Genomic DNA, 24,856 nt, shown 5'->3' on the forward strand with positions numbered 1-24,856 from the left:
TAAATATTATACACTGAACCTTTAAAACAACAAAAATATACAGCAAGACCACAAGTTTGTATGTATTCATGAGAAAGACTCATTCAGAATTATGCAATACAAAGATAACTGCAAACACAGACATCCAGTTATAACTTTTATTGGTTTTGGAAAGAAGCAAACTAAGTTTCTCAGTTCATCTTAGCGTTGTTATGTACTGTACAAACAGCTTGCACATGTGTTTGAGGTTAACGGTACAGAACCAAAAAGCATTCTGGCTTACAGCACACATAAACACACTCCCTGCTCTCTTCTCAACATTAATACAGGTAACTGACACTCAGCACAACGTCATTTCAGTACTATCTATCATCATAGATGCCCCACCTTTTACTTCATGCTCTGCATGCGATACTGAAATACTGCAGAACAAATTCACCACAGAGATGTTCTTGAAAATACAACTTTTGTTCCATTTTTTAACTAGATGCAAAGAAGATGTGAATTTTATACTGCAACACGACTTTCGAGCTGAAAGACATGTAACATGTAGTGTACTGGTTAAGTTAAGACAGATGCATGATAGGGGGTGCATGTGGTGGGCCTCTGTAGATAATGCTGTAGTGACTGTTGCACTGATTGCTTCAAGGTTACAGCTTCCTGTCAGCCATGTCGATCCATCGGGTCAACTAGCTGGAAGGACTGACATGACTGAAAGTTACCAAACTAATGTGGGGAGCTAAATGGCACCAATCATCATCACCTTGCTTTAACAAATTCAGTGCAACATCAGAGTAATCCACAATGCTCTTTTAGACTCTGTCTGCCCAGAAATAATGGTAAATCTGGTCAAAAATGAGATTTTCAGCACGGCTCACATCTGATGGCTTATCAGCCAAATAATCACATCTTTAAAACTAGGTCACTGAATAGGAGAACTGACATGTTGCAAATAGTCCTCAGGTCTTAAATTCAGCCTAAGATGCTTTGACGACATTTCTGAAAGGACCACGATTGGTTGCATTTAGCAGAATGCCGACATACAGTACAGTACAGAGATCTTCGGCTACACTTCACACTCACTTTTTGTTCTCCATGTTGAGTGTCAGAGCATTCAGGAAGTTCAACATCATCAGCACAGTGTTTTATACACATTAAACAATATAATATTTTTTCACTTTTATCTGTTTTAAAAATATTCAGCTTATTATCCTTAACAGAGGACTGACTGTCTGGGATACACAAACATAAAATACAAAAAAACCCCCAAAACAAACAAAAACAATAGCATTTTGGTCAACTTAACCTTGCTCCACAACCTCATTCAACTTATGTCATCTCACAGAGACCATTACGATTATGCAAAATAAAGCCATGGATTCAAGTGCTGGTTGGATGATTGGGGATGTGCTCATGATAGAGTCAGGGAGTTTAGGTACCACTGAGGTAAATGGAAACAGGGAAGAAAATACTTCAGACACGTGGTCAAAGCTGAAGAAGAACTGAATAGGTAGATGTGGGAACTGAGAAAGCTGGATGCAATGCAAGAGTGTTTTTTTCTGTTTTATCACAAGCTGGTTTGAATATAAAACAAACAAAAAAACAAAAACAAAAAACTAGCTGGTCCCAGTAAACAAATCCTGTTCCAGTAGTGGTACCACGGTCACCAAACTGATTGCTTTTGTTGTCATTGTCTTGACTTTATAAAAAGGAAAACAATTTGGAAAATATGCTGACTCACTTTGTTGCTGAGAATCAGATGAGAAGACTGATGCCACGTTCTGTTAAATGTTAAGCTGGAGTGACGAGACAGTTAGCTTAGCCTAGCCTACAGACTGGACACAGGGAAACAGTTAGCTTGGCTCTGTCAAAAGGAAGTCTGCAGTCATGATAGCAGCTCTGTGAGGCTGTACTTGGGCACAGCGTTGCTTTGAGCTAAATGCTGACCTTCTCGCAATGACAATGCTAACTTGCTGATGTTTAGCAGGTAAAATATTTAAAACCACAACTAGACATTTTTATACTTTTTTGTACAGCTTAAACAAACAAGATATCACCTGTAAATTAGTGAAATTTTGTGAAAAGTGCTGGTAAGCGGATTATTTTACCCTCAGACACAGCCAGGCTAGCTGTTTCTAGTCTTTCAGCTTTGCTAATTGTCTGCTGGCTCAAGCCTCATGTTGAACAGACACACATAAGAGTGGTATTGAACATCTCATCTAACTTTCTAAAAAAGAAAACAAATAAGCCCATTTCCCAAAATGTCAAACAGACTCTTTAAAGTGTGGACCTTGCCCATTGTATAACTAACTCTACATTAACACTGCTTTCACAAAGCATAACACAGCATCCAGGAAGATATTTATCTTTTTCTTAAATTACCCCCTCCCACCACCCATATATAGCTCAAATCTTCTGTTGCACTTGAGTTAAAAAATTATATCTGAAATAAATTCAAAAAGTATACCTTATACTGTACACGGGTTACCCAACTACACAGATAACAAAAAAGAGAGATAATTCAAATATTTATACCTTTAAGGGTTCTGAGTTGTCTGATACCATTCAAATTCTATTTGAATACACATGTTTTTTTTTACAAACAAATCATCGATAAATAAAAATAGAATGCTGTCATGTACTCTGGAGACTATCACTGCTGTCCTGGAAACAGCAGAAAGGCTATCTGACAATACGAGGAAAACACCAAACGCCCTTTAAGATATATATTATTGATTTAAAATGACACTTTGTACACTTCTTTTGTTCTGACGGGAAAACATATTTTCTTATTTTGCAACCAGTACATTGATTTATCATTGCAGCTGCCTAACTCACTAAAAACCTATCCATGTCTGTATATTCCAGAGAAAGAAAATACCAGTTTGATTGACTGATCAGTGCATTTATATTAAAAGTCATGTGACCCTGTAGTACCAGCATGTGATGCATGAAAATCTAGATTTTTTTTGTAGTTACTTGATCCTATGTTTCAGCTGATCGCAGACAAGTGCCATCAAGAAACATCTTTTATTTAACAGTTTGTGTCAACACACTGGTCAAAATGCATCAGTGTGCATTTACTTCCAAGACACGCAATGGTCTCTGTCAGTGTGAGACAGTGAGGACAGCCGTCTCAGGCATTGAGCTCAGACTCTGACAGAAGGATTATATATAGAGCTGATTTTTGTTAAATCTGCATGTATAACTTGCTGTTTATTTTCCTGTGCCCTGCTTCAACTTTAACTAGTCTAACTTTAGATGCATCAGAGGTTGAGGTGAGTGTCTCACCACAAAGATCTTACTCAAGGGTATTTTTACAGTCAAATCTTTCTGGACTTGAGACAACAAAAAGCATGTCATCCAGAGTAAAAATCTGGTCGAAATACTTCCTGTCCATGTCTTCGGTCAGGCAGCTGCAGTGAAACTTTAAAAAAACACCACCACACATTGACCAGAGGAGGATAGAGACAGAGGCACAGACTTCAGAGAGAGGAAGAACCCAGGTGTCTAACTGCAGCAATACAGATGTTATGAAATGAATACAAATACAATTATTACATGACCTAAAACAGCTCCACGATGCTATATGCAAGTTATACAATACTGCTGGGTAGGCTGCGGACCGGTCGTGTGGGTTCAGAAAAGGTTAATGGAAAGTCTGTCTGGTGCCAGTTTGTCCTCTGTCCTTGGTGTCACTCTCAGTCCACTGCCATTGTTTTGTTCAACAGTGCTGTTCTCAGCAGCACAGTTTAGTTGTCCGCCAGGTATTTTCCTGAAACACATTAACAAAATTATTAGGTATTGTTTTAATCATTTATGGACCTTTCATAGATCTATTGTTAACTTTACAGACAGTTACAACACTAAGTACAAGCTGCATTATTACATAATAATGGAGGTAATGATAATGAACTGAATGCATAAAAAATGTATGAACATGTTCTAGAGGTAATTTCACACGGCTGTTGACTGACTTATAATTACATCAAAGTAAAAGATCCATATTATAACAAAATGAGTAACAATTATCTACCCTTTCAGTAAGTACATTATACCTTGAACCACAAATTAGCAATATATTAGAGTATAATACACAGATTTGTAAGTATAAACAAATATCAATAAGTTTTCTAACTTAAAAAATCTGACTAATATTCCTTAACTTTCATTGATATTTTACCATGATGATGATCAATACTTTTTTTTATGTGGTAAATAAGTGAAATCAATCAATCAAAACAATTTAAAACAGTTTAAAAAGGCTTGATCTACTGGATGAGTTGGCAGAGCTCTGACTGGACAATAGTGTCGGTGATAATTAATGTTAGGTGTGAAAAAGACAATTAACCAAACTGACCTGCGGCAAACCTCTTCTTGATGAGAGAGAATCGGTATCCAGGCCCAGCCAGCTCAATATCACAGCCTGACAGGGTGCTGCCCTCACTGGTGAACTGCACCGCCAGTGGAGCCGGTTTACTGGGGCCTTCTGTTAGCTGAAAGCGTGCTAACAATGATCCCACACCTGAGGGAAGAGGGCTAATTTAGAAAGATGTCTGTTGGTCACTATGAATTCCCAACATTTCATAGACAGTGACAGTTAAAAGATTCAAGTGTAAACAGCATTAGAAACTATTTTGGGTGGACAGCAGAAAGAGCTGTTCATTCTGATTTAACAAAATTAAATGCAGGTAGCAGCTCCAAACAACTACAGACGTTGCTATATTTAACTTTTCATTGAGAGAACATGGTTTTATATCAAAGCCTGTTCAATGTCAAAATGTTTGCTGGATACAGATTTCAAGAAAGCGCTGAATGAGATACACCTGAAAAGAACATTACAAATTATCAGAGGACATTGTTTTTGAAAAGTGCTCTACAAATAAAGATTATTATTATTATTATTATTATTAAACATATAAAAGAGAAGATACCGAGTATTACATTTAAAAGTAATCCATGTTCAAAAGAAGCAGGGCTAAACTTATCAGGCTTGAGCCTGGTTACATTTTCTACCTTAAAGAAATCACATAATCTAGTTTACTGTCCTTCTCCTGATGACCAGGTAAATCTCACAGGCTTTTCTGTTTCATAATATATGAAACAGGCCAACTATATAAAGTACATAAGATGACATCGGATACACAAATCAGACTATTCTTCATCAGTTGAAAATAAGTGTAAATATTCCACTGTAGATGTTACATCAGGCACTGATTTATTTTACCATTAGAGAGTAATATAAGCTCTAGAAACATACACATACATTACACACAGCCACAGTGCAGTGAGACGGTTTGCTAAAGTAATTGTAAGACCATTTGTAGAAGGAGGACCCGACTAAGGGCCCCATCTTTTCCTGAATGGCATCATGTACTCTACTTTTCCCCCTATAGCCTGCTTAGCTGCATCCTAGTGCAGGTTCTAGGTCAGTGTTTAAAACTGTCCAGCTCTACATGACTGCAGAAACTCAAGTAAGATCACATCTGTATATTGTTTAAGCTCTATATACTTTTCTTTTTAACCTTGGTCTCTTTCCACTTTCTTATCTATGGTTGTCTCTTTTTCAGTTGTTGTACAATTTTTTTTTTGGACATAAACCAGGGCTATGGATAATTCATATGGATAATTTCATTTTTGAACACAGAGGCCCAACTCTGAATAGGAATTCAATCTATTCCAGGCTGATGCAATTAGAGTGAGTCTTCAAAATTGGTTAAGATATACAAAGATAGGCTGCATTACATCTGATTCTAATAAAAATAAAAGCAGGCGTCTCTCATCAATCACCATAAGGCTACATGTCCATCCATCCATCCATCGTCAACCGCTTATCCTGCGTACAGCGTCACATGTTACTTTTATTATATTGTACATACCTCCATTTTCAGATTTCTGTGAGATATCAGGAATCTTCCAAAGGATTCTTTGCTGCTCCGCATTCCTATCAGAATAATAAGAGGAGAGAAAACATTTGTGAAGCTTCTGAAGACTAAGTAAAGTAAAAACTGTGATATGGAAATGTGATGTGTCCTTTCTTATGGCAACAATGCACAAGTATGCAGTTTACACTAATCACTGGTATGATGGTGATATGAGCATCAACATTGTGTACAGTCAGCATAACTAAAATTAAGGTAAGTACAGAAATCCTTACCTGGTATTAATATTTCTGTTATTCCAAATATATACAATATTGTACTGAAGTATACATTCTGTATACTGCCCAGTAATCTAAATAGTACTAAACACTAAAACAATGTTTAGACTGTACCATGCAGCAGGAGGTAAGACAGCCTGTAGTTTTGAAACCCCTCCGTTGACAGGGACGAGGAATTGGACATTGTTCAGGGCCATCGGCGTTGTCATGGCCTCCCCGTTGTATTTGTAGTCTATCCTCAGGTCAGTGCTCGTGGGCTCACATCTCCAGCTCACCGCTAGATTCAGAGGAATTGACTGGATCCTCTCCGTGGACACCTGCACACAGATAGAAAATATGCAGATGCAAATTATTATAATGCATTATAAAGCATTTTGTCTACCATTTATGGATCCCAACATAATGTTACGTTGTTCCTACAGTGCAGTTAAGCACCCCCAAAAAAGACACGTTCAATGGTTAATAGTTGCAGCTGATGCTTTGCAGAATGGCCTCTGCAGGGAAACAGTTGAAGATTTCGGGGCTCTTAGCTCAGTGATGTGAAGTTATAACTCCCGAGGGCAGAGCTTACCTGATACTTGAGCATGTCCACGTTGTAGTATGTTGCCTGTGGCTTCTGCTCTGCCACCTTCTTTAAATGGGATATCAGGTTTGGCATGTTCACCCAGAAGTCCTTGGTATCAGCCTTGGCTTGTGTGGTGGTGTCGCTGTTGGGGAAGCACATAGAAAAGGGCAATCAAAAAACAGACATTTTATATAATCACAGTGATTTGTCAAACCTGTTGAATTTGCTGTCTCTTGTGTAAAATAAGAGTGCAGCACCCAGCTTCTAAAGGAAGGTTTGACCAGAAACTCATTTTGGCACTAATAAATTTGGAAATTTAAATTAGACAGGATTTGGTCAGAATTTTAATTTTTACAATGAGCCACAAGAGGTCTGATTTTATAACTATGACTTTTATAACTATGCAAGGCTTAGGGGAATACATTTCTTAGGGGAATACATTTTATTAATTATATATGATCCTCCGTTATTTTAAAAGGAAGATCCTTTGTAATGAATAATAATTAACAAATTTTTTTGGTGAGCTTATTAACAATAAAATTAGTTTATGGGTCCCAATTAAGCATTATTTGAGTATTTTACAGCTGGAAATATGAATCCAACAATTAAAACCAAGTTTGACAAACAAAAGACAAATAAAAAAGCTAATCTCTTTTCAAGGTAGTTGGTCTGAGTGACTCAGTACATAGTCAGCATTAGTTCCGAGATGATCTCAATAAAGTTTATTTATCCTCACTGGACTTCACTTAACAACCAAACTCATCCATATGGGATCATTTCTCAGACAGTTTTGCCAATGTTAACTTATAAACACTCGTAACATATTAAAAAATTAGGGTGAATTTCCAGGCTGGACAATAAAGCATTTAGCGTAGAACTACGCATGTGAGGAGGATACCATAAGAGTTATGGTGTAATCTTATCTTTATAACTGTGCATTTATTAAAGAGGGAGGTGTTGAGTTCACAGCGGATTCATTACCAGCAAAGGAGCTGGGGGTTAGGCAACACATGCTCCAGTCGGCTGTAGTTGGTTATGCTGAAGGTTAGCACGGCAGGGGACGGGTTATTGGCAAAGTGCCGCGTGATTCCCGCCGGAAACGACAAAACCATCTCACCTATGATCTTCATAACACACCTGAGAGGAAAAGGAAGAGAAGGAGTGGGTTATATAGAGTGTAAAGAATGGACAGAAACAGACACTCTACATATACAGTACACACTTATTTTGTTGATTTCTCAGTTTTGATTCGAGTTTTATTTCTTAATAAAACGTTGCAACGGGACAGCTTTAAGCCCACATATGTTTAATATACTGAAATATCTTAATAAAGGTTTTTGCCCATGAGCCAGGATCACAGCCTTCATATAGTCATTCTTTTGTACATTCTTTTATAATAGTGTTAACACTTTAAACCAGGAGTGGCCAAACCATTTTTTAAACATAATCAGAATATGGTTTGAACTTAATTCTAATAAATTGGACCGTATGTAAATTGCAAATCCAAATTTGAACACTAGATGTCGCTGTCATCTTAAACAACTACAAACCCGCCTCATCATTGCATGTCTTAATTTGAACAGTAGTCACTGCCACTTGACCTACAATGATGGGTTACTAATGGTCTATAACAACATTTACTTCAGTTAATTAAACATGGTGGAACTGAAAAGACAGAAAAGAGCGAGTGAATGACAATATCAAACTATATTTTCTGTAAATAGCCCACAATCACAAAGGTTTGGCCACACCTGCTCTAAATCCTCTATTTATAGCATGTGTAATAATGCATTTTTAACACACTATAATGTAGTTGTAAACAAATGTAAGGACATTTTTAAGTCAATGCATTTGTTAACAACTAATGTATTGCTTCTCCTGTGAAGCCTCTGTAACTAGTGTATAAACATATAGTGAATGTTTTGACAACATTAATAATTTGTAGATTGTTAACAATACTTCTTCCCTCTACATGATAAGTGAGCAAGCTCCATCTGTTGCTCCAGGAGAAATCTATAGGGCTATAAAATATTTTAAATATTAAATCATTGTGAAGTAAATAATAACTATATAAGAAAATATATAATGAAACTTTACATTTTTAAATTATTTAAGAAATGATTAAAACTCAACTCATTATTATAAAAATATTTCATTCTTCTAAGGTTTTACAGGAATTAATTTTTATATTTTACATATTTTCAAAAGTCTGTTTTTATTTTACAATCACAGTTACCCAAATAAAACATGTATTTCATGTTACTTTTTAGGACTGGTGTTGTCACTGTCATTTCATGGTTAAACCAATCACATGCTAGAATTAGCTAGTTAGCACCTATAACAATGTTACAGGAATTCTGAATCAACTATCTAGTTATTCATTATTAACCAGGCTGCACATACTACCTACCTAGCTGGCTAACTAGTTAACGCTAGGCGGTGTTGTGACCTTGTATTGTGACCAGCCTAGAGCCCATGTCCACCAAAGTGTTTTTTTCTGACGCCAGCGTCTTTTTTTCTTTTCATTCCAATGGAGCGCAGCGTTTTTACTAGCTGGTAAAAACGCCAGGAGCGTGAGGAGGCACTGAGCGATTTTTCCTCTGCGAGTAGGCACATCGTTTCGTTCAAGATCAGATGTGCTCGGTGAGGTGTTTGCCCCGCCCCTCCTGCACTGTGATTGGACGGCTGGGTAAAAAGTGACAGTGACGAGCGCAGCGTTTTTCCCAGAGTTGAACATTTTTCAACTCTTGGCGGCCCCACCAGTCTCCACCAAAGCGTTTTTTGCCAGCTGAAAACGCCACCTGCTGTTCTGAAAACGCCTAGCCGGGAGCGCTAGGGTGCATTTTGGAGGCGCAGTGTTTTTTTCCCGAGAGGCTGTGGTTGCTATGATACATAATTTCCGTGGAGGCGATGTGCTGAAAGTAGGGTAGCTACTTAATTTGAGTGAATGTAAAAATGTCACCCCAAAGTTTGTACGCCAATCTGCTCTGGCCCTTACTCTGCATGAAGAGAAGGCTGAAACATGAGCACAGACTGTCCGTACGTGGGTTCATGAGATTTTGCGGGCGAGGACGCACCTCGGCGAGTACACACATCGTTTCGTTCAAGATCGGATGTGCTCGGTGCGGTGTTTGCACTGTGATTGGACGGCTGGCTAAAAAGTGACAGTGACGAGCGCAGCGTTTTTCCCAAAGTTGAACATTTTTTAACTCCCGGCGACCGGAAAAAAACGCTCAGCGCCTCATCAGGCTGCTGGCGTTTTTACCAGGTGGTAAAAAGCAGCCTGGGGGTAACAAACACGCATACAGATGCACATGCTCACATTAAAATAGTCAGAATAAGGAAAGAAACACTCAACCGATGTCCACAACTAAAAATCCACTAAACTGAATTGTAGCCATTTACTATGGTTTTCTAGTTGTGATAGCCAAAGTCTTGGCAACATGAAAATCATCAAATCATCTTCACAATCTTTTTCAAACCAGGTAGTAAAAACGCAGCGCACCCATTGCACTGAATTGAAAATAGATGCTTTGGTGGACACGGGCCCTTAGAATGTACGAAGCTTTTTGTTGACCTACTTGCTGGGGTCAGCTCCTTTAAAGAAGGCATTGACCGTCTCTGTGAATGCGGCGGCCACAGGGAGAGTGTCCTGAGCCCCCATGGTGAGAGGACTGGGCCCTCTGGAGCAGCCTGGGGGTAACAAACACGCATACAGATGCACATGCTCACATTAAAATAGTCAGAATAAGGAAAGAAACACTCAACCGATGCCCACAACTAAAAATCCACTAAACTGAATTGTAGCCATTTACTGTGCTTTTCTAGTTGTGATAGCCAAAGTCTTGGCAACATGAAAATCATCAAATCATCTTCACAATCTTTTTCAGTTGATGTGAACCTGATCTCAGTTTCACATCAATAGTACAATAGCTTCAACCCAGTATAAAAAACAGCCAACAAAGGTCAATAGATTAAGAATAGACACATGTTCCAACTCCCAAACCAGGAAACTACACTCTTCCTAACCAATAGTGTGTGAATGAAATGAGGAACAACACATGAAACAACACGAAGTGTGCAAACTAATGTGATGAAACTATTTGAAATGGGAGGAAATATTGGTGTTAGTAAGGTGGCATGAAAACAGCAGATTATGTGCATAGAGGATACCCATTTCTCTCTGCTCTTTGACTGTGAAATAGCAGAATTAAACACAATTACGTCCGGTATACGTCCCTCAAATGCTTGGATTTTTACACAGTACGTTACACACTGACATCTGCTTGTAATTGAATAAGCACTGGAAGATGAGAAAGGAAAGACAAGAGGCAGACATAGAGAGAGACTGAGAAGAGATGTGCATGCTTATTCCAGACATGCTGTTGAAGCTGAATTATCCTGACAAGATCAAAGAAGATCAGACAGTCTAAAGATTAAACCAAGAACCAAAGGACCAAAAGGACAAAAGTGACGATAAAGAGATTAGTAAAGAACACGAAGAATGTGGTCAGTGCAGATGAAATGAGAATGACCAATGTCAGGAAGAGAAGGTAGATGAAGAAATGACAAGGCTACATAGTTGACTGCATGTAAGGGGGGTCAGCCAAGAGTTAGCATGGTGTGGGTTAGGGTGATGAAGGGATTGCAAAGGAGGAAGAGGAAAAGAGGGGAGGGAGGAAGGAAAGAAGGGGCAGGGGAGGGGCGAAGCTTGCACAAATGAGCCTCAAAAAGAGTGTGTATGCACGCTACCCTGGTGCAGAGAAAACTTACCTTCAAAGGTTAAATAAAACTTCCCTCTGTCAAACCATACAAGGGATGGCTGGTCATTCTCTGTGTGGGGTCAAGGGGTGGAGGAAGGTGGGTCAGGAGAAAAGGATGAGGAGGAGGAGGAAGAGGGATGAAAGGGAGGGAAGTGGGTGAGGAGGGGTGAGGGGGGGAGGGAGAGAAGGACAGTAGCGTGAGTCTCACATGGCAGGTCTATCACATGTCACAGTGAGGTGAAACGTGGAGGTGGAGGCCAGGGGACGAAGAGGGACAGAGGACCGAGACAGAACATGTTTTTCTTTCTTTGGTTCGTGCTTGCGTGTGTGAGGAAAGGCAAAAGTCAGGTGGAGTGAAGGCCAGGTGTATGCGGACAGTCAATGTGGAAGATGCGCAATGCAGGAGCGGAGGTCTGAGGGAGGACAACCAGAAGAGACCATAAAGTGGTTGCCAGTTTCAGGGGCAGCATCTACTGTTTTCTCTAGAATGCAACATAATAAAATAGTAATTGTATACCAGCTGATGCTCCAATTATGGCAATTTAGAACTTTCTTCATCAGTGGCAGATTATTCATACCGCTTTTGTCTTTCTTTGGCTTAATGTGCTCACATTTTCCTCCAGGCCTCCACTTTTCAAATTATTAAATGGATGGAAACACAATGGCACCTATAAACACACCCTGCAGGAGGCAGCCGTGAGACTAAGACCAGAGAGACGGGACAAGGAGGGACTATGGTGCACAGAGATGCTGCATCCCTATTTCAGGGGCTGGATAGTCCAAAGGACACAGACTATGTATGTGAGTACTCCAGAAGACCTCACTAAGCGCATTCAGACAGTCCCGGTTAACAGCTGTCCGGACTGATATGCTGGCCAATATTATCTTATTGCAGATTAGTGGTAGCGGTGTATCTGTCATCAGGTAAATAACAAGAAATTGCAGTACAAATATACTTCAGGAAGTTCGTATATGTGCAGTATCAAGTCTATTTTTAAACTGCGAAATATGCTGCTCAGTTAACTTATGTTATGTGTTTATGCAAAAAAAGAGGATGGACAGCTGGCGAAAGGCATACTGAGCGAAGCATCCTGGTGGCCTCGTGGATGGGACTCATTCCATGTGTGCAGAGACAGCCTCTCAGAAATATCACAAATATTTAAACAAAAACATTTGAGAAGGGAAAATGATTGCACTTGTCAGAGGCATGTTAAACCTTTTTTTAAGGAGGAAAAAGGTTAGGAATGAGTGGATTACAGGATATTGCAGGCTACAAAGAACACACTGGTTCTGTCCTCAAACTTTGGGCAAAAGAAGGGCTCATTTCTCAGCTGCATTTGGAGGAGCTTTTCAAAAGAGACAAGCTTTTCTGGCCAATCATGCTGTATTTGGTCTATGGATTCAGATTTCGGAAGAGCCAGCCCCTAAACTGGGATGCAACTTCTGGGAATTGTGTTTACATATGGCACTATCTCCTAAAATAATAAAAATGCAGGGAAAAGATGACGCTCTCCAACGTCATGTGTGTGCATTAAAATCATGTCAGTTTTTCAGTTTGACACAGAAAAACTTGGCAAATATCCTGGCAGAGCAGAGTAGGCTTGTTCTATTCCACACTTTTCTTTTGGGGTCCCAGTTAAGGTGTGTCGTTAAGTGAGTGGACTGAGTGTTAGGTGATGGAACGATGAGAGCAGCGCAGTGCTTCATGAAGGGAGAACAAAAGGGCAGGTGTTTGGGCCCGTATTTTTCTATGGCTGGAGAGTGCATGAGTGACAGGTGCAAAAGGTGGGCGTCAGGGGTCAAGTGTGGGAGTAGACACTTTAAGGCCAGTGGAGATTGGTTGAACTTGAGACTGTGTCATGCTACTCCAGCAGTAGAGAGAGGATTGCATGAATACCAAACAGCTGCTGCTGTAAGTCTAATTCGGCCTAATTCTCATGCCAGACTTCAAACGACTATGTGAGCAGCAGCTCTGACCTAACGATATTTGTGAGAGTATGTGTTTGAATGTATGTGAGAAAGAAAGAAAAAGACAGACAATATGGATCTCAAGGGCCCACAGATAACGAGCTCTTCAGATATGCTCACTGAACACACAGCACACAAACACTAATACACTCTTGTGGTGCAGACTGAGAGTAAAGGTATCTGGGACTGACTGCACTCTGCACACATACAGAATGTGTCACTAAGAGAGAGAAGAGACAGGAGGTTGCCATGGTGACATGGCGAGACAGCCAATGGTGCAGTCATAAAACAGAGAGAAAAGTCTCACGAGCGGCCAGATGGGCAAAGGGGAAGACACTCAAACTTTTCATAAAAAATAAAAAAAAAGTAGGCAATAGATACTGCTTTTTGTGTTACCACAGCTTTAATTTTTTCTGGCAGATTTGTTTCTGTGGATTAATGAGGGGATGAGAGAGTAATATATGCAGATACGACAGAGAGAGGGGCCATCATATCTATTAAATGCTTGGGAAATGTGTGGAAAATGTATGAGTTGGCAAGAGCAAAACAATGAAGAGAAATGACGATTTCACTGAGAAGTGCTGCCACGTTTGAAAAGAAAAAAATGAATGTGTGGTATGTCCCTACATCTATGAGCCAAAATAGACTAGTCAAATAAGTAGGTATTAGGATAATGACACAAAGATGGTCTTCCGGTATATCTCATAATTTGAGATATATTTAATTTGAAATGATTCACATGAGGCTGAGTCTTTCTGAAACAAAAAAAAGACCCCAAAAGAGTGTGTCACTTTCCCAATACCTACACTTTTTGACTGACATTAATCGAGAAAGCACAAAAACACTCAATGACGGCCTTTACCCTTCTATGTCAATTGCACTCTGGGTAAAGAACATCAAACAGATTGAACACTCCTCCAACCCCTTTCCCAACCCGTGCCCTTTTCCTCTCTCTGAGCGGATCGTTACTGTACCTGCAAATGAATCAAAGTGTCTCTCAAAGGTGGGCAGTTTGTCTACATAAGCATCGTCTTCTGACAAGCCAAAGGACAACAAAAAAGAGACAGACAAACAGCAAAACAAAAACAAAGCAAATCAAACAAAGGAAAAAAGAATTCAAACTAAAAATCAAGTACTGTCATGCACACAAAAATGAAACGGTAAAAAAAAACACAAAATGATCCATCTTAAACACGAATGAGATGAAAGTGTCAAAATCAAACAGCAATGGAACTTGAATAGGGGCGGTTCTTTGTTAAAAAGGTCTCTGTGTCCTTTACATGTTACTGTCAAGTCCACCCGCTTTTTAGACTATCAGCAAAGTCAAAATGAATAAACACACAAATAATATTTTTTCATGTGACAGTCTGACTCTTATTATTTGTCTCCGCAATCTGTTTAAAAAAGCAACCTCCAACCAGGGATTATATTCTGTTTTTATGTAACTGCTGCTGCCCCCAGAATGTGTATTTTTTAAAACTACGATGACTCAGCCATGTTACAGTCTACTGAGATTTGCTATTATCCACTAACTCTGCACTGCAAGGTCCTTCAACACCGACTCTAAAGTTAGATCAAGGAGTATAAACAGTTGTTGTGCCATTAATTAATTAAAGGAAGGTTTGCCAAGAATGTTTGCGCACCCTGCTTCACATTCTCACCTCCCACTTATAATGTGTGTGTGTGAGAGAGTGAGTGTAAATATGAATTTGTGTGTGTCAATCTAAACCAGACAATATTTACGTGCAGTTCATTAATCCATTGTATCAAAATTATCTTCAGTAGTAATTCATTCTTATTTTAAATGTATAGAAATCAAGATACAATTGATTGTATTCATGTTTTAAGTATTTGTTCAAATCTGTCTTGAGATAGTAACTGCTTACATGCATGGCTTTGAGTGATGTATGGTAATTAGATGCCACAACAGGCTTTGGCACTATATTACTGGTTTATTTATCATTGCCAGGAAACCATTTCCAGAAAAAACAAAAGTAAAAAATGAAGAAACACTCACTCCACACAAACTTGGAGCACAAGTAAGGACATGGTCGGTGCATAAAATCAATAATGAACTTTTAATATTAGACATAGACGTTTATATTCGGCTAGCTCCTGTGACCACAGCCGTTGGGCGAAAGGCTGCACAGCTCACACTGTAAGGAAGCACACACCTGACACGGACACGGAGAGCTCTTTACCGACGGTGGGGGTGGTGGCGGCACTCAGGGAGTTGGTGGAGGAGATGGAGGAGGTGCTCTCGGCTCGTGCCAATGGGGCGATGGGAGGAGGGCTGGCAGAGTGGACCGGCGGGCTGAACGGACGATTCTAAAAAAGATAAAAACACAGTAGGAAAAAGACAGATAAGAGTGAAAGAAAATAGAAGTTTTTTTGCATCTTATGTCATTGCCATATTTTTGGTAAACACATTTTACCATCAAACATTGTTTTGAGTATTTAAGTTTAGCTCTGATTGTTATGGACTTTGTTAAACCTGGAAGCCTTTGGTCTAAGTTCACCATTTAACCATAAGCAAGTGTTTGGCTTTGAGAGGCTTTGTGACTGCAGTGACCATATTGTATAGGTACTAAAGCTTAAACAGCTGACAAAATACCAAAACACAACCATCTCAATCAGAAGTGAAAATATGATACTGCAAGACTTACTGCATCTCCTATTGAGGGTTTCCCTGGAGGAAGTTTAGGCCGTGAAGGGGGTCGAGGTGGAGGTGGTGGTGGGGTGGGGTTAACAGACGAAGGAGTGGCAGGTCGCACCGGAGAGGAGGAACCTGCAGAGCAGAACAGAAACATATAGGGATTATGTTATGAAACTCTACAGATCTTTTCAGATGCTTTAAGGTCTTTTCAGTCAGGGATTGACTGATGTGCCACGTAATTCATTTTCAGTGAGAGGCGAGCGGGCAGGTAGGGAGACACAAGCAATCTGACAGTAGTCGGTAGTGCTCCTCTCATGCACACGCCTGTCCGCTGCCAGAGTTGAATGGTCTTGAACTTTTTTCTATGTGACCTGCAGTGCAAAAAATGGACAAGAGACTGATCATATAAAGCTGTCTTCTAAACAGTTATCACGACATAAACAGGAGGACTTTCACATAGCACCGGCGCAAGACGGGATGTATCAGGTGACATTACGTACAGTTATGACTTAAGCTAAAATATAGTTGTACTGGGAGGGATACAATAGTGTGCAGAAGCCGTTTCCATGGTTACTACATATGGGGTGTATAGTCGCACAGCGCTTGTCTATCTATTCACATGACGAGCAGTGATACTCAGTGATCCAAGCGGGTATGCAGGAGGTGTGTCGCTTTGCTGGAAACAGTTACAAATGCAGAATAGATCCAGGTTGGACAGAATCATTTTCAGACACAATGGCAAGCATATGTTGGATTTTTTGTTTAGGACAGTGCTATATGCATTCGGGAGCTACTAAAATTTCCCACGACCATTACGTTAATCAATGGGCTACTAATTTTCACTCACACACTATTCTGGCAATAAATGTACTGTGTCGGTTACAGCGTGTCAGCTTCTCAAGACCAAGAAAAGTCTGTTGTTTTCCCAACTGCTGGAAAAGTGAAGCCACTTTGCGCTAAGTTAGCTAACATCTCCCCTCCCCTTCAGACTGCGCATCTGAGCAGGAAAGCTTATACAGTAGGCTACGTCTTTTGGCTGCTGTTACATTAGCTCAATTTACAGAGTAACTGGTAGCTGTATTTTATTACTACCTACTTGTCCAATGTTGAGAACATCAAGTACAAACTTAGACTAAACTGGTGTAGCCACAGCTCTGTCCTGTACAGACTGGTTCATCCTAAATTATTTTTCAGGTTTCAGATGAGTCTGAAAAAGTGGTTGTTAGGAAAAGAAAGGACGGTGGTGACTGGAGGACCTGAGGTTAGTAAAGCAAACTAGTGAGGCAAACTAGTCCTTTTAAGCTAATGAGGAGACGTTTCTTTTTGAATTTGAATGTGCAAATAAAATGCACCTCAGACGGGAGGTGGTTTCTTGTGTTGCCTATGTTTTATTTATAATAATGTCAGATTAACAGATAAATGTCAATAAAGACACAAAAGGATCTATAATGATTCTGAGGTCATATTAACAGGGTTTTCCTGCCGTTAAGGCTTAGGGGGTGATGCCCAAAATATGCTGTGCCATAAATGTAAAATCACTGTGGAGAGCATCATGAAATGACATATTTTTCATTGGAAAATGTAAAATTTTCTTGGGGCAGGACCCCCAAATCCCCCACCCCCTTGACCATGACTACTACAACCACCACCAAAACATTCATCTATAGCTCATATAAAACTGGGAAAACACTGATATTTTAAGCTATTCTAATGTGCATTGCATGCTCATACACAGAAGAGCAATGCTGCTGAGATATGTTGTGTTGGGGTTTTATATTCAGACATACTACGCACTACGCGTGCAAAAAAAAAATTGCTTCACCTCCACTGCTACAACTCCATCCTAGGGGAAACACTGTAGGAATATAATTTCTTCCATCCAATCCAATTTATGATTATATTATTCAACTATAAAGAAGGGATGCCTATACTTAAGCATCACTTTCTGTTTTGCAAACAGATTAGTTTTTTATACAAAAAGGCACAGATTAAGTTTCAATATTATTGTTTCACTTCAGTCCTTGAAATTGTTTTTTCCACTTTCATCATGAACACCTATATAGAGGATTAAGAACAGACAACCTTCTATTTTACGTTATTTTACCACTGACAGAAAAAGATTTTCTGCATAACATGGACAGCTGAAATGGTCATACAGTAACTTTAAAAGGTAGAATTCCTTCAATTCAACTCTTAACTCACAGTACGTGCAATAAAAATTAAAATGTTCTACCAAAGTGAAGTCTGACATTTAACTATGAGTCAGTCCGAACAATAGCCTCAGCTAACATAACCCACTCTGCTGCAGAATGGTGGTGTACATCTAAGCCAAAATATGACCTCTTTTCCACAGATAAAAATGCCAAATCAAGGTTGAGTTTAACAACAGAGATGGTGCAATCAGCTGAAAGGAAATATGGAGATGATGGTGAAATGCTGGAAATACAATCTCTTCTCAACTCCAATCAAACTACAAACTATTGCTATTGATATTACTAACCACCTGACTGGTTTGATGTACTACTCACCGCTATTCGTGCCACCAGCTCCAGATGTAGGACCTGGTGACGACACCACCGCCCGGTATGTGGGAGGAGGAGGTGGGGGAGGCGTTATCCTGCTCCCCTGGCTAGCATCGTTGGGTGAGGTGACAGATTCACCTCCATCCTCTTTGGGTAGGGTGGAGTCTGTGGTTTTGGACTGCTCCTCTTCAGACAAGACAAGAGGTGGTGGGACGGGGCGTGGTGCAGATTCCTCAGCAGGAGGAGTCACTGCTGGAGGGGTTCTTGCTTTGGGAGCAGGGGCTGGTGGGACGCTGGTGGGTGAGTCGAGAGGAGGGGGAGAGGAAGTGGGAGGACACGCAAGCTCCTTTGGTGGCGCAGGGGGTGGCGAGGTGGCGTGTGTGAGAGGATTTTGGTCCTCAGATGTAGAAGGGCTTGAGGGTACAGGAGGGCCAGCAGGCTCTGAAGGAGGTGGGGAGGTTGGTAGAGGGGGCACAGGTTCTTCTTTTTGGGGAGAGGAGGTAGGGAGAGGTGATGCAAGGTCTTCTGGATGAGGTGGTGATGTAGGTAAGGGTGGGGCAGGAGATTCAGGTGGAGGTGGGGAGGCTGGTAGCGGAGGTGCTGGTTCCTCCGGTAGAGGCGGCCGGCCAGCAGACTCTTCACTAAAGCAGACCCACACGTCACCTGTATCCTCACCAACAGGGGGGGCCTGTTCTGGTCCAAAAATGTTGTCTAAGTCAGCTATTGAAGGTTTCCTGGTGGAACTGTCTGCTTCTGTTGACACTTCTGAAACACAGACAAACAAACAGTGACCAATCAAAGTCTGTGTTTGCAGAGGTGCTCAGTGTGTTTACACACAGAGATAAAACATGACGGACAGACAGACAGAAAGTTAAGGCAGAAAGTTGGAGATTAAGTAGCTGGTGAGATGAGAAATGTAAAGGTTTGTTTAACCTGAGGGTTGATAGTGTGATATACCAGGAGGCAGAAATAGATAAGACCTCTTACCAGCTTCATCCACAGAGGCAGAGCCAGTCGACGGGGGGGAGGTCGGGACATTCTTGGGTGGAAGAGGAGGTGGAGCTGCAATAAAATTATCAGTGCAACAATGAATAGTCTTATAACAGGTAGCTCCAGGAGATTATTGTCAATGATTGCTGTCAGTGGTAATTTATATTGCTGAAGACTTTTCACGTCACTGCAACTTATGGTGGGCTATACAATGCCAAATAAAATACTATTGTTTCATGGTATAGCCTATAACACACAATCTTGTCACAAAAGCTTTGAAAGTTTGGATCCATCCATGACAGGTATTATGACACCTGCCAAAGACAACCACAACAACTTGAGGAGACGGGATCATCCAACAAATCATTGACCATGCAGCACAGTAAATTCAGTCATTACCATGCCAAATGCAAGAAGGCAGCGAGGGAGGAGGGATTGGTGCAGTATGGCATACAGGTATGCCATGTAACAAACTACAACCAACACTGAATCATTCGGTTGTGAAATGGCTGATGAAATGAAACAGGTTAAAGCTGGCTGTTTGAAAAGAGAAGCAAAATGTCATTGCCACACAGTTGTTTGATCAGGTCAGAGTGCAGGTCCGTTTGTTAGTCGGATGATGGGGAGTGGTTAATGAGGTGAGCTGATGGAGCTGTGCAGTCATTCTAGGGAGAAGAGCAACAATATGCGACATGATATGCAGGGAATTATAGAACTTACTTCCTGTAGGGAAGGATCTTGTCAAAGAGGATTCAGGCTCTGAAAGAGGAGTCCCCCACACATCGGACTCACCCAGACCCACTAAGTTCAGCAGGGGGACAGAACAGGCCATATCAAGGGTATTAGAACCAAAACACGCAATGGTTTCTGATTCTTTGGGGCTTAAAAAGTATTAGGTGTAAGAGGGTAAACAACACAGATCAGCACATCAATAAAATATTTAAATAGAGGAAACAGATTTCAAGCCTCAGTGGCAAAATCTGCTGTAACACTAGAACGCCTAGGGGTGTTTATTCAACTAATTTTTAGTCAGCGGTTTGTTGTGTTGTTGAATTATATTATACAGGTTTTTCTATTATTTAGTTGGGCAACATAACAGAAACACGTCTCAAGATGATGCAATACAGTTCAACAGCACCAAACAAAGCTCATCCTCCATATGTACCATAAAGTTGAATTAAACATCTCTAAAACAGATTTACTGCAGGATATAGACAGCACTGGTTTTAGCTACGTGTACCCAATACACTGGCAGCTTAGTGTATAATGTACAATATATATTACCAGTAATATATATAGTGGGCAAAATATTAGAACCTGGATGTATTGTCTGTCTTCAGCACCTGCACCTGATCTCAGAGTGTCAAATTACATATATGATGATGACATACTTGATCCATATCACATAAAAAGTTACCATTTGCCAATGTCATGCACATAGCTCATAGTTTTATTTGTTTGAATTAATGTATAAAGTATGAAATTTTGTGTCTAGTTGATGTGAGTTATCCCTGACATGGCAGTTGCGTAACAGCTAAGAGCTCTCCTATAGCCTCCACTAAATCCTACTGCACTGGATGAGAGCGTGTGACAGCAGAATCTGCATATTAACAAGCTGCACTGCACACATGAACATGACCTCCTCGTGCCAATTTCAACTTTGACCTTAACAAAGAGACAGTGAGTGAATCCACAACTGCCCAGTGAGCCTGAGGGAAGAACAACTGTGTTAGAGAAAAAGGCAAGGGAGGGGTAGGAGAGAGAAAGAGAGAGAGAGAGAGAGAGAGAGAGAGAGAGAATATTTGCTATGACAGCCAAGCAGGGCTTAGCTGGCAGCCTTAAAGAGACAATAAGTGTGTGTTCAGAAAGCCTTTTTCATTGTGTTGCTTTCACATTTGTCAAAAAAACAACACTTGTAACAACCATCAACACAAACAGAACCAATACAGACACAAAGACATACAAAGAGACACAAACACAGAGCGACAAAGATACAGGGAGGAGGATTACCTTCAGTTTTTGGTTCTCCGAAGGCTGTTTCCAAAGGAGGCCCAAATAAGGCGGTGGTGTCTTCAGGGAATGGAGTTTGTTGACTGCTGTAGCACACAAAGGACCATATGAAAAGAAGTTGTATGACAAAACCTTTCCAGAAGGTCATTTTAGGAAACAGCTACACCGTACAAATCATATATCATCAGCTATAACTTCTCATCTGTTCATGCTACAGGTAGAATGCATGCATTAACACATACATATCCAACTTGGTATTTGGATTTGGAACAAATTGGAACAATATTTTATCCCTAGATCCAAGATTAACCTTTTAAAACATCTGTTAATTTATATGGCTTTTGTAGAACAATTTACCAAACAGTATAGAGTCATAAAGTGCTTACTCTTACAGCAAATACAGATGTACCTAAAGCACTAAAATATTCACACTTTATGGCTGAATATACATGTTTTTCTACCTAATGTCTTCTTCGTTTTCATGGATTTTATGAATTTCTGTGTACTTAAATGTACTTGTTTTGTTTTAATTATTAGTTGCCAGACTTTGCGATTGTGTTAATGTTTTACTTTCCACAGTCCACACATTTTTTCAGTGTGTGGACTGCAGGAAGATTAACAACTGCTATGTCAGAAGCTAATGGGGTTTCAATAGTTATTAATTCAATAGTTAATTAAGATATGTAAATTATAAGGATTGTGCTGTGTTCAAAATAAGATGGAGTCTACAGGTAGCATTTAGTAATGTAAAGAGTGAGATCTAATGCAGAAAACTGACAAGTTGTTTAAACAATAAAAAAAACTAGCATTTTTAACACACCAAAATAAATATGAGGAGGAACTATGAATACAACTATACACACTTTTTTTTAAAGTATTCATACTAAAAGAACATGTGTTTAAGTTCTCACAGTACACAAAGCATCACAGTGTTGGTAGATAAACACAATGGCAGCTCTGCAGATTCACTGAAGCCTCAAGTGGCCCTCCAGCAAAATAAACATAAATTCTGTCACAAACGTCCTTTTAGTGGGATGGCAAAAGTTAGGCAACATCTTAACACAATTGTGTACGGTTTATAAACCATTATGTTAGAAGCACCACATAACATGTGTCTCAAAATCACAGCCTTTGGTTATTTCAAGAGTATTTTCCAAAGAAGTTTCCTTCTTTCCATGATGTCAAGGCCTGTTTAAGATGTATTGCTAATATACTTTTCAGTTAATACTAATAGTAACTTAACATCTCAGTTAGGGTTCTGATCAATGAAACCAAGCTACACAGCTGCAGCTGGTGTTCGAAAGCCTTGAGTTCATAGAAAAACCCAGTTATTAACAGGCGCACAAAGTTGTTGGTCCTCTGGTTGATGTGACTTAAATCCTCAGTTCATCTGACCATGATAGAATATATCATGGTGGGATGGACTGGCCAAACTCCCACAAAGCCCTAATGATGCTTGATTGTGACATTTAAAAACTCTACATTTTGTAACAGGTAATAAAATCAAAAAACGACACTTTTGATTAAAAAATAAAAACTATCATGCAGTTTCTAATTAAAATCAAGCTATGTGTAGCATGTTAATACCAATAAATTATTACATTTTGAGACTATGATTATTAAAACCTGCTGAGAACATCACCATAGTCATTACCTCTATTAGCTTGTACACAGCATTTTACACAATGTGCCAAAATAATGTATTACACAGTAATCCTCAACCTTCTCAGGGATCAGAGAGGTACATACCTGGGGGGTTGTGGTGCTGGAGCTGGTGTGGGGGCCACAGTAGGTACAGTAGGAATGACGCGTCTCGGTCTGGCAATCTCCTCACCTGGAATCATATTTAAATCTGTTCAACACATGTGACTCTTGCATCAAATTATCTGTAATTCAACATCATTAAAAATGAACCTGGCATAAGGTGCAACAAGACTGATACTCACTGGATGTGTTCCTTTTCAAACCCTGTAACATGAAACAAATGACAGTAAAATGTAAAAACCCAAAGACATAAAGAAAAAAAGAAGTCAACATTTAAGAGACACTAACAAGTGTGTCTCTGATACAACAGTGTCAAAATGTAAATATATAATAAAGGCTTGAAATACCTTTATTAGAAAGTAGACAGAAGAGACATAAGAGGAAATAAGGGGAGAAAGAAGCGGAATCGGTGACCTAACCCTAAGACCCCAAGCCACCCCAAAATGGAAATAATTTTTGCACTTGTTAACTAGTTACTTTGCACTCAATCTCGGAACCAATCGGCTTTCGGTGCTACCAGTGTAGCCAGCAGCTATCTGGGTAACAGATATCCGGGCCTAGACTACCTCTTGTTTATAGTCCGATTAGCAATCTTGGAATCCATTGGCTATCATCTGACAACAACTTAAATGCAGATTTAAAAAAAAAGCTAATAAAAAGCTAATCTGTAGAGACTGATCAAAAAAAGCTAAATCGCCATGATTGGTCAATACTACTCGTACTACAAAATCTCAGAGCGCTTCCAATACCAAAATCATGTCCCTTGCTTACAGATTCTGCATTCATGTGCAGATATTGGTTTACTTTGCACTTTTAGATCAAATTCAACAACAAACAGGTGCATATTAGTGGTCTTTCTTCTTCTAACAATCAGCGACAGTACATATTCATAGTAACTGCAAATCCTAGAGGTATACAATTGCAAGGGCTTATGCTGACCTGCATGACTGTGGTCACTTTAAAGACACTGTAAATTACATTTTGTATGCTTCATAAGTGATTCATTGAAGACTGCACATTGACTGAAACATGGCACAGAGTTCTAACAACTCACCTCAGCAACTACAATATATGTCAGGTGGAACAGCATAAATCTCTGCCATTAGGGATACATTTTAAGTTAAGGGGAGTAAAAGTTACTCCAATAAATAACTCCAAAATTCAAAACAAATAACAAATGTTAGTATCAGGTTAGAAAATGGCAACTTGATGAACAGCTGCTGCCTGCGGTGGAAATATTGGAAAGCTTTCAAAACATGCTTTTGAAGTCTTAAGATGCCACCCCTGGTACCAAGAGAAGGTGCGAGGCTAATTAAGTTGGAGCGTAAGAAAGTTAAAAGAGGGTAAAAACTGAGTTTTGTTGTTGGAGAGACAAAAGCACAGTAATATTGCCTCTCCGGCTGAGATCTTAAACACCCAGTTGTATACAAGCCTATGTATGAATTCTCCATGAGAGGGGCACAAGAGGCCAAGAATGGC

General features: G+C 39.8%; 1 protein-coding gene across 17 annotated transcripts in view; it reads right to left on the reverse strand.

Annotated features, from left to right (window-relative positions):
- Nucleotides 1-123: 123 nt before the first annotated feature.
- sgip1a (SH3GL interacting endocytic adaptor 1a) overlaps nucleotides 124-24,856 on the reverse strand; it is a 67,369-nt gene continuing 42,636 nt past the window's right edge. For 10 of the 17 annotated variants that reach the window (XM_038715337.1, XM_038715338.1, XM_038715352.1 and 7 more), the window contains 17 exons: nucleotides 23,560-23,581; nucleotides 23,363-23,447; nucleotides 21,614-21,699; nucleotides 20,324-20,404; nucleotides 19,601-19,675; nucleotides 18,620-19,378; nucleotides 16,102-16,223; nucleotides 15,610-15,763; nucleotides 14,410-14,469; nucleotides 11,478-11,537; nucleotides 10,286-10,397; nucleotides 7,686-7,841; nucleotides 6,711-6,846; nucleotides 6,254-6,456; nucleotides 5,859-5,923; nucleotides 4,340-4,504; nucleotides 124-3,754 (listed from right to left, as the gene is read on the reverse strand). In XM_038715337.1, the coding sequence (XP_038571265.1) occupies nucleotides 3,732-3,754; nucleotides 4,340-4,504; nucleotides 5,859-5,923; nucleotides 6,254-6,456; nucleotides 6,711-6,846; nucleotides 7,686-7,841; nucleotides 10,286-10,397; nucleotides 11,478-11,537; nucleotides 14,410-14,469; nucleotides 15,610-15,763; nucleotides 16,102-16,223; nucleotides 18,620-19,378; nucleotides 19,601-19,675; nucleotides 20,324-20,404; nucleotides 21,614-21,699; nucleotides 23,363-23,447; nucleotides 23,560-23,581 (2,364 nt within the window). In that variant the 3' untranslated portion in view covers nucleotides 124-3,731. The remainder of the gene's footprint in view (nucleotides 3,755-4,339; nucleotides 4,505-5,858; nucleotides 5,924-6,253; nucleotides 6,457-6,710; nucleotides 6,847-7,685; nucleotides 7,842-10,285; nucleotides 10,398-11,477; nucleotides 11,538-14,409; nucleotides 14,470-15,609; nucleotides 15,764-16,101; nucleotides 16,224-18,619; nucleotides 19,379-19,600; nucleotides 19,676-20,323; nucleotides 20,405-21,613; nucleotides 21,700-23,362; nucleotides 23,448-23,559; nucleotides 23,582-24,856) is intronic. The other 7 variants (XM_038715341.1, XM_038715339.1, XM_038715343.1 and 4 more) reach the window with 6 other exon arrangements.

Source organism: Micropterus salmoides, unplaced genomic scaffold (assembly GCF_014851395.1).
Source record: "Micropterus salmoides isolate LMB-PRFRI ecotype aquatic unplaced genomic scaffold, ASM1485139v1 Ms_hic_scaffold_13, whole genome shotgun sequence".
In the NCBI taxonomy this organism is placed as follows: Eukaryota; Metazoa; Chordata; class Actinopteri; order Centrarchiformes; family Centrarchidae; genus Micropterus; species Micropterus salmoides.